The sequence below is a fragment of the Physeter macrocephalus genome, chromosome 5 (genome assembly GCF_002837175.3).
Source record: "Physeter macrocephalus isolate SW-GA chromosome 5, ASM283717v5, whole genome shotgun sequence".
NCBI lineage: Eukaryota > Metazoa > Chordata > Mammalia > Artiodactyla > Physeteridae > Physeter > Physeter macrocephalus.
This window is the reverse complement of record NC_041218.1, coordinates 5,373,962-5,388,921: the sequence shown is the minus strand read 5'-3', so window position 1 is coordinate 5,388,921 and position 14,960 is coordinate 5,373,962. Positions and strand designations below refer to the sequence as shown.

Below are 14,960 nucleotides of genomic sequence, written 5' to 3'. Positions count from 1 at the left end.
CACAAAAAAAAAAAAAAAAAAAAAAAAAAAAAAAAAAAAAAAAATCAAAGACAATTAAGGTACAACGTGAGTTCCCAAGGCCATTTTATGGTCTTGGAGGATTTTAAGCTAAGAAGCTAGGACTTCTTAAGTTCATATTCAGTCCTCTGCTTATTCTCCTTTGCCTCAAGGGTCTAACTTAAGTGGAAAACTTTGAGAATCTCTACGCTTCTAATAAATTCCAGAAAACAGCCACATCGTGTAGTATTAAGAATTTGGAACAAACTAAAAGATCTCAAAAGACTAGAGTCTACAGGGACAAAGGACCACAAAGAACCAGTGTTATAACAAAATAGCAAACAGTCAAGTTACAGAATAAAAATTAAGATCATGAAGAATAAGGTCCTAAAACTACCTGAGAGGAAAAGAAGAGTTAAATAAATGAACAACTATCAAAGTAGCAAGAAACTTTCCAACTCTGGATGCTAAAATAGTGTAATAGTTTCCAATTCTACAGGAAAATATTTCTCAAGGTACAATCCTTAATCTAACTAAACAAGCAATTAAGTGTTAAAGTGGAATGCCTTTCAGACAAAGACTCAAAAGTCAGCTTCCAAGTACCCTTTGTAATAAAGTTACTTAAGAGATATGAGGAACAAAGTGAGGGTGTATACCAAGAAAAAGGAAGACGTGGGATCTAGAAAGCAATGAACCCAACAGAGGACGTCAGCCCAGAGATGTTTAAGGATGAGAACTGAGCAACAGACCTAGAAGCTACCAGCCCAGCTCAGAACAGGGAAAAGCAGAGTGTGGAAGGGGGTAATAAGCCTTTCCCAGAAAAACAGTTACTTGCTGAAATAATCTGATACGATCATGCTTCTACAGTAGGTAAAAACAAATAAAAACTAATGGAGAATCATGAATCATTATTTTCTTCTTGCTATTAAAAACTCCATGAAAAACAAAATAAAGTCATAGTACACGATTTAGATCTCCAGTGAACATGTATGGAGTCATAACCAACATTGTTTATTAACTAAATATAGTAAAACAACTATACTGGGAGAAGGCAGGAGGTGTATTTTAAGAGCTAAATCAGCATTTATTTATTTATAGAGGCAAGTCAACAAAATCTAACACACATAAAGGAGTAACACGAGTATATTACTTAGCGCTGTACAGTTAACTACAAAATCAAGGACCTGAAAGAAGGGGTTGCGTTGTGGGGAACAGGACTCAGATGTGGAGGTAGAGGAAGACGGGTCGGTCGGTTACCATAGGGCTCTTAAAGACATTTGCTTCTTAAGCGTGTATATTTATTACTTTGATTAGCCTACTGATATGTTTACATTAGTCTTAGATTATCAGGTTATATTATTTACCCAAATGGAAGAAAGAGCCTAGGGTAGGAAGAGCAGGGTAGCATAGAGCAGTAGCCAGCAAACTTTTTCTGTAAAGGACAGGATAATAAATATTCTAGACTTCGCTGGCCAGGCAGTATGTTAAACTACACAATTGTGCCACTGTAGTGTGAAGCTCACGACAGACATATGTAAACAAAAGAGCACGGCTGTGTTCCAGTAAAACTTCACTTACAAAAATAGGCAGTGGGCAAGATCTGGCCTGTGGGGCAGTTCACCAACCCCTGGCTTAGAAGAAAGGTAAGATGAAGATCAAGTAGGAGAATTTTTTTAATGATGTATCTTCACTCCTACTAAGTCTTCCTGTTTCACAGTCTGTGGTCCTTTACAGCCGAATTCTCAGGTCCCTCAGTTCACAGCGATTCCTCAACACACGACGGTCTGGTCACTCTGCCTGCCACCAGCGAGACTGCTCAAGTCAGTCAGTCAAGACACCTCACTCCCAAATCCAGATGACGTACTCGTGTTTATCATTTGACCTCTCTGTGGTATTTCCAACATTTGAACAATACACGCCCCCCTCTTTGAAATTCCCTCTTAGTGCAGATTTCAGGGCTCTACTATCCACTCTTTTTTGCCTCATATGAAGCGGGTTTTATCTTCATCTCTAAGAGCTCTTTGAACCAAGATATTATTCAGGGTGCCCATCCATGCATCATGTCTAAGGTATGAGAGATGTGTTTTATAGTCTAACGGATATTTGCTTCAACTACGATGGGATAACTGAAACAAGACCTGTCTCCCATCATAAAACACTAGAAAACTGGGCAAAATTTATGAAACACCTGTTTTCAGATACTGGACAAAAGGCAGTGTAAGACTTTTTCTGAGAGGAGGGAAACAAGCAAGGAGAGTCCTATGATATTCTGCCTATAGCCATTTTATTTTCCAGAATGATCCCCAGGGAAGGAGGAGCCCAGGCAAGTACAACGGGCTCACTGAGTTTAGGACACACTGATGGAGTTCAGGGGGCTGAGGCAGTTGGAACGTGCAGGACAGAGCACTGGAAAGAAGGGAGCAGTAAGAAAGAACTCCAGGAATCTACACAGTATTTCCCTTCAGTCTTCGACTAACACCAAGCTGCACATCCAGGAGGTCACACAGGGACCCAAAACCAGGGCAAAGAAGAGCTCCTGGGAACCTGTAATAAATATCAGCGTGCACACAGTGCTGGAAGACATCTGAATCTCAGCCAGTCAGACTGAAAAGACACTGGTGAACGGGGCCTGCGGGGAGCAGAAAGGGGAAGGTCTAGGGAGAACTCAGCAGAGGCCTCATAAAGGCCAGGCCTCAAGTATTAACCTGGTGCCAGAACAGCACTTAGGAAAGCGTGATCCAAACTATTCACTTTAATTCACTCTGTGATGTTTTGTAGACACTACAAGATGTATAAAACATCATTACATTGGCATTGGCATTATACAAGGTGTGTCTGCATATTTTTGTGTTTTAAAATATTCTCAGTTGTAATTTCTAAAACAGTAAATATTCAATCATTATTATCTTCACAGACAAAATCTCCTTGGGGTCCTCAATACTATTTAAGAGTGTTAAGGGTTCTAAGACCAAAAAGTTTAAGAACAGCCACCTCAGAGTGAAGGCTCTGTGGACTCACTTCAAAGCTTAAGAAGAAGTGTCAAAAGGTTCAAACTTATCCACAAATAACTGCCTACCACAACAAAATCTCGTTGCATTTTAAAGGAACAAAATCTAGACTCTCAATAATATACTATCACAATGCACAATGTCCACATTCACTCAAAAATTACTAGATGTTAAAAAAAACCGCTGTAAAACATTTACAAAATGAAAAATTAGTTAATACAATGAGAAATGTCAGAGATGACAGAAGTAGCAGACAATTATAAACTTTTCAAGGACTTGAAACAAAAAACATAATGAAGAAAATATTTTAAACCACAAGATAAGTATAAGCTATAGAATGGAACTGAGATTAAAAAACAGAACTATCTGGGTAAAAAACCCACTGGATGGCCTTAAAAATAGACTGGATACTGCATAATAACAGTGCATTCTGGGAACGTAATAGAAACTATACATACTCAAGCACAGAAAGAAAAACAATTGGGGAAAAATACCCAACAGGGTGTTAGTGATCTGAGGACAACATCACACAATTTCGCACACAACTGAGATTCCAAAAAGGTAGTGAAGGAGCGGGATGGGGGTGGGGGTGGGGGGTGTGAAGTGGAGGGTGTACTTTAATATTTAAAGTACTTAAATATTGTCACATATGTATAATAATCCTAACAAACAACAATTGATTAATTTTAAGAACTGGAAGCAGCATGATACTAATCAAATCAAATCTCAATACATTTTTGTTAACGTGAAACATATTTACATTAATATTTAAATCTAAGTGTACTTACCTTAATACTGACGCAGTATGGATGGTAACACTGACCACACTGAGAACAGGCAAGTAATCTTCCCTCTGCTCCTTGGCCAAAACTGCCACAAACTACACACATATCCTGAAATTAAGAACACATTAACGTATTTTAAATTCGAGACCAAACTAAGACTACACCAATATACTAATTTTATAATTTTTATAAAGCACCTTCTTAGTTGTTATAGCTCTAGAGCTAAATATTAAATGACTGCAGTACATATGGGATAAAGTAGAAATGGGCTAGGAGGAGTTCAAAAGTGGAAGACAGGGCTTCCCTGGTGGCGCAGTGGTTAAGAATACTCCTGCCAACGCAGGGGACAAAGGTTCGAGCCCTGGTCTGGGAAGATCCCACGTGCCGCGGAGCAACTAAGCCTGTGCGCCACAAATACTCAGCCTGCGATCTAGAGCCCGCGAGCCACAACTACTGAAGCCCGCATGCCTAGAGCCCATGCTCCACAACAAGAGAAGCCACTGCAATAAGAAGCCCGCATACCACATGGAAGAGTAGCCCCCACTCGCCGCAACTAGAGAAAGCCCACACCCAGCAACAAAGATGCAACTCAGCCATTAATTGATGAACTAATTTTTTTTTAAGTGGAAGACAAATAATTTAGTTCAAACCTGATGCAAAGTGAACTTGTCACTGCTAGAAAACAACACAACTGTATTGTGCATAGAGTTTTCTTCTTCATCCTTATTTGATGAAATATCTGCAGCAGACACCTATGAAAAGCAAAATACACAAAATGTGAAGTTATATTTTTCACCTGTATTATACCTGACTGAAAATCTTAAGAAGACTCATGTTTAAAATACAACTTTTTTTGCCAGAGACTATACTAACAATTCCAAATTCGATTATTATTACCAAGATACTACTATTAAAGTATAAATTATGGCATTTTAAAAATTCACTTGTTTCTTCAGAGCTACAAGCCCCATAGATCAGCAAGTGAGAAAACATAAATAGGTCTTTAGTAAGACTGATTAACCAGAAATTCTAATCAAGAAACAAAAAAATTGTAGGTGTGTATACTTATGTATGGGTGTACACACACACACACGTACACACACACACACCCCCCCATCATTCCATTTTAGTGACTCTGAAAACCTGCAATGGGGGTAGAGCAAGTTGAGGTGTGTATAAAGCTGTAAGTATAAAATACACACCAGATTTTAAAGACCTAGTATCAAACAAAAAAGAATGTAAATATAGGTCAAATAATTCTGTGTATTTTATAAATTACATGTTGAAATGATACTATTTTGGATATACTGGGTCAAAAGATATAAATTAAAATTAAATTTCACCTATTCCTCTCTCTTTTTTTAATGTAGCTACTAGGAAGTTTTTTTGTTTGTTTGTTTTAATTTGTTTATTTTTTGGCTGTGCCACATGGCCTGCAGGCTGTTAGCTCCCCAACCAGGAATCAAACCCTGGCCCTTGGGAGTGAGAGCACATTGTCCTAACCACTGGACCATCAGGGAATTCCCCAGGAAGTTTTAAATTGCATATATGGTTCACATATTTCTTTGGGGGCAGCAGTGTTTTAGAATATAATTATTTTGAATAACTTATCATAATCTCGGTCTTAGCCAAAGGATTATCAACCATAGCCGTTCAATTCTGGACTTGGTTAAATCTGACCAAATCAACTAAGTACACGCTGGCTTATTAATAACTATTTCCAGAGTGCTTATCATGAAAAAAAGCTCTCAATTAGATGCTAAAAAAGAGAATGGGGAAGCCAACGCCAGAACTATAAATTCTCTTTGCTTTAAAAGCTTACAACATAGCTTGGAAGAACTGAGCTGAAACACAATAGGTTAGAGTCAAAATAAAAAGTAACAGAATTACGGTTCTTGAGGAACAACTGAAAGAAGACTATCAATAAATAGGAGTATATTACAGTAATAAAATTTTTCAATGCAAAAGAGTTTAAATGCAGTTTTAATGGACAGTTCTATGGTTTTACAATAGTAAACAATAAAAGCAATTTATAGTCACAAAGGCCTAAAGACAACATGGGAAAACTGTAAGCAACCTAACTGGTCAGCACTAGGGAATGACTAAAACTAGGAAAAATCCAAACTATGAAAAATTATGCAGCATTTAAAAAACAGCAAGGCAGAAATCTGTACGGATTTCCATGAAGAAAATCACATGCTACACTGTTGAGGTGAAAAATAAGCTGCAGAGTAATACACGAGCTAGGGCACTATGGTATAAAAATACACAGAACAATTACATGCCTGCCTTATGGCCACCCATCATAGGCTGAAGCATAAGAAATTGCTGTTCACAGGTCAAAGGGGGTTGGATGTTGGCAATGTCATATGGATCAACCTAAAATGTAAATGCCCAAAACTGGTGAAAGGGAGAAAATCAGGACTCAACCAGGAGACCAAACTTCCATCTATCTAAAAAATATTAATTTTTTAAACTGAGGAAATGTATCCATATGTTATATGTATATCCCAAAGTTAGCTTTCAGTCAAACAAGATGATTCATAAAAGTAAAATAATCATTCCATCAGTAATAAATTAAGTGCCTACCAAGAGTGGATGGAATAATCAGTAATTCAAACACAGGACCAATGATACATTGAGAACATCATTAAAATACATGACTGAAACAGCTAGAATATAGGTAACAAAAGTATTCAATATATTGAAGTAAGTATCCATTTCTACCTCCCCATCTCCAACACGGGAACACAAAACAGGTCTTACAACTGGGTAACACGTAGTAAGTAGCTCACAAATTGTATTAGTGTTATTCTTATTTTCAAAGGAAAATTTACCCAGAGAATGCTTCTGTTAAACTGAAAAACAAGGATAGAACACAGTATTCCCTGTATCAACCAGAAACAAAGTCTGTAGTAGAAAGCTGAAGTATCCCCTAAATCAAGCAGGGGGACGGGAGAGTGCTGAAAAATCAAGATTTTTTAAAAATAGCAATTCGTACATGTAAGAAAGAAAACACTATCATCTAGCTTAGTGACACATTGTTTTCATTTCATACTTTATTTCATGATCTTGAAACTGTTAGAAAAATAAAATCTACCTCAAAGGCAATCTTTGACAAAGTATGCACTATTGTTCCCGGCACAGATATCAGTCTGATCTGTTCTAAAGGTTACAAAAGTTTTATTTTCCTGAACCACAGATATAAGCCAAAGAAAAGAGAAAGCTCTAACCTAAACCTCATAAGTTGGGCATTTCCAAGCAGGGACACAAAAAAGAAAACAAAAAGAAGAAGAGCAAATTAAACTCAAAGTGAGAGAACAGGAAAGGATAAAGATCAGAGTGGAAATCAATGGAATAGAAAGTAGGAAAAAATACAGAAAAATGAATGAAAGCAAAGGCTGGCTCAAAAAAGGTCAATACAATTTTTTTAAAAAGTCAATAAAATTGATAAACCTCAAGCAAGACTGATCAGGAAAATGGAGAAAAGACACAAATTACCAATAACAGGAATGAGGAACGTCACTACCAATTCAAGAGGACAGTAAAGGAACACTATTACCCATTCTAGAAGAACAGATTTGTCAACCTACATGAAACAGACAAATTCCTCAAAAGACAAAGTCATGCAAGAAAGAACAGATAACCTAAATAGCCCTAGACCTACGAAAGACATTGAATCTGTAGTTGAAAAATCTTCCAATAAAGAAAACTCCTGGCCAAAATGGCTCCACTAATGAGTCTATCTATAAATAATATAAGAAAGAAATTCCCAACACTACATAACTTTTCTAGAAAATTGAAGAGCAAACTATATTTCCCAATCATTCTATGAAGCCAGAATTATGCTGATATGAAAACCAAAGACATGGTAAGAAAATAAGACTATAGACCAACATCCCTCATGAACACAGATATAAAAAGTCTAAAGTTTTTAGCAAACTGAATCCAACATCACGACCAAGTAGCTTAACCCAGGAATGCTAGATTGCTTTAGCACACACACATAAAGATGTAACTCACATTATCAACAAACAAGCTACATGATCATCTCTACAAAAGCCAAAAAAAGCACATTTGACAGAATCTACTTTTGACACCTACTCCCAATTAAAAAAAAAAAAATCTCAGCAGACTATTAATAGAAAGGAAATTCCTCAAACTGATTTAGGATGTCTATTAAAAAAAAACTAAGGCTAACACCATACTTAATTATGAAAAACTATATGCTTTCTCCTCAAGGTCAAAAACAAGGTTACCTGAGCTCTTCACTTCTGTTCGACACTATACTGAAGGTCAGAGCAAATGCAATAAAGAATAGACACGAAAGGACTCCAGATTAAAAAGAAAGACGTAAAACGTTATCTGCAGACAACATGATCGTTTATGTAGAAAACCCAATGGATTCTACAAATAAGCAATTAGAATAAGGGAGTTTAATACGGTTGTAGGATCAAAATAGTGCAGTACTGGCCTAAAGAAATGGAGCAATCGTATAGCATGAGATTCCAAAAATAGATCCACAAATATAACTAATTTTCAAGAATGATGAAAGGCAATGCAGAGAAACAGTGCTAAAACAACCGGCTACTCAGTATGTAAAAAAAAGAGAACTTCCATCCTTATTCATACCATACATTAAAAAAACTCAAATTGGATTATAGATCTAAATGTACTACCTTTCTAGAAGAAAACATAGAATATCTTTGTGACCTTGGGTGACACAAGTATTTCTCGGCACCAAAAAGCACAATCTACAGAAGAAAAAAATTAATAAACTGGACTCCATCAAAATTAAATCAACTGCTCTGTGAAAGACACAGTTAACAAAATGCAAAGACAAACCCAAAAATGCAAGAAAATATTTGCGTATCATATATAGGATGAAGAGCTTGTGTCCAGAATACATAAAGAAATCTCAGTTAATTAAAAAACTACTCAATTTTGGGCTTCCCTGGTGGCGCAGTGTTTAAGAATCCACCTGCCAATGCAGGGAACGTGGGTTCGAGCCCTGGTCTGGGAAGATCCCACATGCCGCAGAGCAACTAAGCCTGTGCACCACAATTACTGAGCCTGCGCTCTAGGGCCCGCGAGCCACAACTACCGAAGCCCGCGTGCCTGGAGCCCGTGCTCCGCAACAAGAGAAGCCACTGCAATGAGAAGCCTGTGCATCACAACGAAGAGTAGCCCCCGCTCGCCGCAACTAGAGAAAGCCCGTGCGCAGCAACGAAGACCCAACACAGCCAAAAATAAAAACAAATAAATTTTTTTAAAAATACTCGATTTTGGAAAATGTATTAAAGATCTGAAGAGTGACTTTATCAAAGAAGATATACAGATAGCAAGTAAGCACCTAAAAAAGCTGATCAATATCACAAGTTATTAGAGAAACGCAAGTCAGATACTCTTAACATACCTGTTACAATGGCTAAAATTAGGAAGACTGGCCATACCAAATGTGGGTGAGTATGTGGAGGAAATGGAACCTTATACATTCTTGCAAATATAAAATGTCACACCCAACTTGAAAACCAACCTTTTCTTTAAAAGCTAAGCATATACCTACCATACATCCAGCCATTCCATTTCTATATGTTTACCCATGAGAAAAGAAAACATATCCACAGGTGAACTTATATATAAAAGTTTGGAGCAGCTTTATTTCTAATAGCCAAAAAATGGAAGCAAACATAAAGTCCCTCAATAGGTGAACAGATAGACGAACTGCGGCACATCCATACTGTGGAATGCTCTTCCAACAACAAAAATGAACTGTTAACACATACAAGAGCATGCATTAATATCAAAATAATTATGTGGAGTGAAATAAATCATATCAAAAAGAGTACAATCAGCATGATTCCACTTACATAGACTCCAGAAAATGCAAACTCATCGACAGTAATGGAAATCAGATCAGTCATTGCCTGGGGGTAAGGCAGGAAGGAAGGCAAAGGGATTTCAGAGGGGCAGAAAGAAACTTTGCGGGCCTAATATGTTCTTAACTGTAGTGTGGTTTTCAACGGTGTACACGTGTCAAAACCTACGAGACTGTACACTTCAAGTATCTGTACCTTTTTTTATATCAATTTTACCTCAATAAGCCTATTAATTCGGGGAGTGGGGAGGGAGGGAGGGACTTGCTTTAAAAAAAACCACCAGAATCCAAGTTTCCTTACTCCTTTAGCAGCAAACTGAACAATCCCACCTGTATCCTGGACTTAACATGACAATTAGAATCTGAAAAACAGCAGCAAACTGAACAATCCCACCTGTATCCTGAACTTAACGTGACAATTAGAATCTGAAAAACAGGGTATGGGTAAAATAGTAGTTACTGCAGGAAATATTTGCTATTATTTGCCAAACGCAGTTTTTTCAATACACATTTAAATAAAGCCTCATGATGTGCCCCTGACCATACAGTTATCAATCTTCAATTCAAATATGTCAAAGACGGTCATAAAATCTTCAGCACTTTAGAGTCCATACCAATCGACAACATTTCTAATTTTTTCTGTAAACCATATTACAACACTGAGAGCACCTACAATCAAAAATTTAAAACACCAACGTAATTAAATTCTTCAAATAAACTCAAGAATATAACAGGAGTTTTAATGGAAGAGCAAATATATTGCATATTGGATTCTGGAGAAGAAAGATCAGAGTCAAAGAGGAAGGTAAGAAAAAAGGGATGAGAAAGTAGAAAATATAAAAGAAAACCTCACCAGAGGTTTAAAAAGAAATGCAAATGGAGATAAAAATTTTAGCCTGTTTATGTGACTCTTAGAATCTAAGTCATTTGGTACAAATGAGCTGATCATCGTCAGCTGACACATTAAAGACTGTAGCAAATGTAAAGGGAGTGGGCCTTACCCCGGGTAACACAACTGCCCCGATTCCACTTTTCAACTTTGATCTGCCTCTGCCGCCTCGTCCTGACAGTCCCGCACCACGAGGTCTCCGCTTTCCTGGAAATCCTGACCCCCGGCCCTACACAACAGATACGGAAAAGTCAGCATTCTGTAAAAGCCCAAAAGAATTTTAAATCCAAAATGTGAGATAAACCGTCTTATTAAATGTTACACAAATACTTGCTTCTCCTTTTTATCCTAATCAGATGATAAATAGTAAGAGACCAGGCTTATTATTTGCGTCTTTCAATATGTATTCTACGACTTAAACATCTACAACCTTAGAATCAAACTTGGGTCTGTCACCGTGAATGCCCTGCAACAGCAAACCTTGGCACTGTATTTCCGATTCCCAATCCTACATCCTAGGTGGCGGGAAAAGCCACAGCTCTATTCAGGTATTTTCAGGCGCAACAAATTGTATTGTATTATAGAGCAAGTATGAGGAAGGGCTCTCTCGCTAACTGGTTTCTTGTAATTCTATTGATATTAATAGTTATCATATGCTGAGTACTTATTAGGTACTGCTCGAAGCACTTGTTACTCTCAACAATCTGATAGGTCAATACTATTTTATCATCCCCACTTCAGAGTTAAGTACACTGGGGAATAAAAAGGTTAAGTAACTTGTGCCAAGTCAGACACCTGGCAAGCCTGGCTCCAGTGACCTCTCTTAATCACTATTCTGCACCGCTACGTTGCACGAAAGCTCATTTTTACTACGTGCAACAGTATTTTTTCTGTCGTGAAAGCGGTCAATCTCCTCTAACCGTTCAATACCTGACCATACAGGAAAGCTGATGAAAAATTAAAAGGCTTGCTTTAAATCACCTAGATAATAATTACTTCAACGGGAAATAATTTATCTGCATTTTCACACAAGAAAAAATTCTATGGGAAAATATGTTGAATTCCCTGACATTTTAACAAATAAGCACTAAGGTTTTGTGTTGCTGTTTTCTTATTTCTTCTCCGACTTAGGTATTACTACCTGAAAAAACCTGGCATCTACACCTACTTGTGCTATGTATATTTAAGATTACTAAAATGCTCAGGAAAATCCTGATTTTGTTTTCCCTAACAAGGTAAATAATATGTGACATCTTCAGCTGAGGTCACCTGCAGCAGTTTGAAACACATTACCTATTTGGCAGAATGCCCTCCAAGTCAGCAATTTATGGTTATACTGTGAGCACCAAAAAGACACACGTGAACAAAAGGGAAGGGGGGCTTTTGTTCCTTCAGTTTTAGTAAGCCAACTTCCAGTTTTCCAGCTGCCTCTCCTTATCCTCTTAAGCTCCTTTCCTTCAGATCCTGAGCTTCTCTGAACAAGGGACAGGGTAGTGTTGAATTGGATAGTTTTTCTTGTTGTTTTTCAACAGGTATAAAAGATTTTTTAAAAGTCAGTGACTGAATTAAGACTACAGCAATCCCTCAATTTATTTTTCCTCAACATCCAATGACACAGGTAAGAATAAGTGAAAGTCAGTGGTATATGCTTCAAAATGGTCAAACAAGACCTCTTTAACTCTTCCAATTAATATTTCCATTTTCAACACCTTGCATGCTATCAGAGTGAGTTGAAAAATAGTTCTTCCAACGGTGATAGAAAATAGGAAAGCAGAATCTAGAACTCCTTTGAAATCCTTAATTAGTCTAAATTAAAAACCCTTATTCCAGAATTATATTAAACATAGAAGATGAAGAATACTGTCTGTCTTCTCTAGTCAGGAAAAATTTTTAACTTCTCAGATGATTAACACTTTTTCAAATTAATTTTTCACCTTCAAAATGCATCAGACTACTTAACTTACTTCGAGGACTAACAGAGTCATCCACCAGTGACATGAAAAAGAGATCCTATAGTTTTTAGATTATTAACAGACAATGAAATCTGCTGCAATTCTGCTATTTCTTCTCCATTAGTACATAATAAATTAATGTAGCTTTTCTTTTGTTCTTTTCTAAGCAACAAAATTTTATGATATGATGAACAAGTCTTTAATTACTTTATAGCCTATGTGACAAGGATTTCCCCCGTAGAAATACTGGTAATTACAACATAAAAGGAAGCCACCATAAAAAAGGGTACTGAAAATTTACACTTAAGATCAGTCAAGTAAAATGGCAATTTAATTTCCTCCTAGTCCAGGTTTTTAAAGGCAAGCACATTGCTTCTTCATATTAAAAATTTTAGATTTAAAAAGTGGCTCTGGAAACTAAGCTATTTATCTAGAAAAGAAAGGTTTAATTCTTAACTTCTACTCGGACAAAACCAACCAGAAAGAAACGATATACGAATGTAAATGCAATTTTATTTACCACTTTGATGCTCCAAATGGCACTGCCAGGAAGCTGCCTGGGTTTAAAAATTTCCCGGCCTTCTGAAATGTCTGGGGACCAGGAAGGTGGGCTCACTGTATTATGGGTACTCCAAGCCCCCTAGGATATGGCAGGTGAGAAAATAGATGTATAAAACTCCGCAACATAAAAGGTCAAAGCCAGCAACTAAGGAATTTTAGAACAGCAAAAACAAATGCAGACGTATGGAAATTTAGGACAGATTGCTTCAAGGTAGTAAGGAAAATAAGCTTATCACTTACAGTGACTTTATACTTAAATGTTTGTAGCTACAATTTACATTAAATGTTTTATTCTGGTTGAAACATCAGTACAATGAAACGTGTTAAAAATTAAGGTTTTTATGACATAAACATTGACTCATGAACTGCAATTACAGCACCAAGATATAAATAAATGTCAATCAAACTTTAAGAATTAAAACTATAAGAAACTATTTGGGGATTATTTTCTTCTAACAACTGTCACTCTACCGGAAAGGAGAAAAGAATAAACTTAAAGAATGTTACGTATACTTCTTGCTATAAACCACCAAAACAGCAGGCCAAAACACGCAGTCAGAAACATGAACAATCAACAGACACATTCATTTTAAAATGTGGAAAGTCAGTTTGTAACCATAAGATGCAAATACCATTATAATCCTAACATTTAATTACTCTTCCTTCAGTGACCATTAGTTGTGGGTTTTGATTTTTATTTTTAATTTAGGGGACTACTACACTTGGATTACATCCAAGGAACTAATTTGCAAAGTAGAAAAATGTTAAAGCAAATTGTCCTAAATTTGCAAATTAAAATGCCTGATGTATCTGATTATTTATATGAGAAACAGTACTTAGTAAAATAGTTAAGATAAAACTAAGACATTTTGCTTCCAGATAACCACGTTCAGCAATAACCTGAGCTAATCTGATGAAGATGCTGAACAGCATAAAGAAAAACGTTTACTCCACAAAGATAACATTTTAAACACAAAAGTCAAACAATACAGAACCTATTTGGAATTAGACAATTCAACAAAGCATGCTATAATTTTACCAAGTAAATGATCAAAACTAAAGACAAGAAACAGTACTTACCAGGTTTCTAGAACACTAACAAACTAACAAGTAGTAAGTAGCCTGTTAATCACATTAAAATACCACCAGGGAATTTAAATAACTAGAAATAAGAACCTGACTATCCTTTGGGGAGGAGATAGTTAATGAAATAACAAGTATTTTGAGAAAGACCACACAGGGAGAGACTGGTTTCACTTTAATTAACCTACCCTCTGCTCAGCTAATAGCCATGCTGATTTCACCTGACAAATCCCTTTCCCACTAACAGATCACCTTGCATCTACGTCCACACCTGTCTTCTTTCCTACTGTGTCCAGGGTCTTCTGTAACCTCTGCGCTGACAAAAGCAATTTCTCTATTGTCATTTCACTGTCAACATCTACTTACAGTTCTGCTGGGCTCTGTGCAGCACATCAGTGACTGTTTCTCTGCCCTCCTTCACTGACCCTTCTCAGCCTCCCGTGTGAGTTCTTCCTCCACTTGACCTCTAAAGCCCCAGTGTTTACCAGGGCAGAAGCCTGGACCACTCTCCTCTGTGTAGTCTTGTCCTAAGTGATCTTATCCACCATGAGGGCTGTAAACACCATCTTGGATGTTGTTGTTCCCCAAATTCACATTTCTAGTTCTAACATGTTCTGAGAGCTCCGAGTTATGATTTTCAACTTCCTTCTTAGTACTTCCATTTTGTCACACAAAACCTCTCCAGTTTACTACGTCTAAAATCTCTCCCTTAACGAGTTCCAACTCACAATTTTCCCCCATCTTTAGAAATGGATTCCAGTCCGAGTCAGAAAACTGGGAGTCATTAGACCTGTTCTTTTCTCTCAT

At 37.0% G+C, this 14,960-nt stretch overlaps 1 protein-coding gene across 29 annotated transcripts in view; it reads right to left on the bottom strand.

Moving 5' to 3' along the window:
• KMT2C (lysine methyltransferase 2C) overlaps positions 1-14,960 on the bottom strand; it is a 298,083-nt gene that overhangs the window by 89,343 nt on the left and 193,780 nt on the right. For 28 of the 29 annotated variants that reach the window (XR_003679677.2, XM_028489535.2, XM_028489534.2 and 25 more), the window contains 4 exons: positions 13,030-13,149; positions 10,670-10,786; positions 4,441-4,542; positions 3,794-3,898 (listed from right to left, as the gene is read on the bottom strand). Coding sequence is in view for 28 of the 29 variants with exons in the window: in XM_028489535.2 (XP_028345336.1) it covers positions 3,794-3,898; positions 4,441-4,542; positions 10,670-10,786; positions 13,030-13,149 (444 nt within the window). In the remaining variant the exon portion in view is untranslated. The remainder of the gene's footprint in view (positions 1-3,793; positions 3,899-4,440; positions 4,543-10,669; positions 10,787-13,029; positions 13,150-14,960) is intronic. The other variant, XM_028489549.2, reaches the window with a different exon arrangement.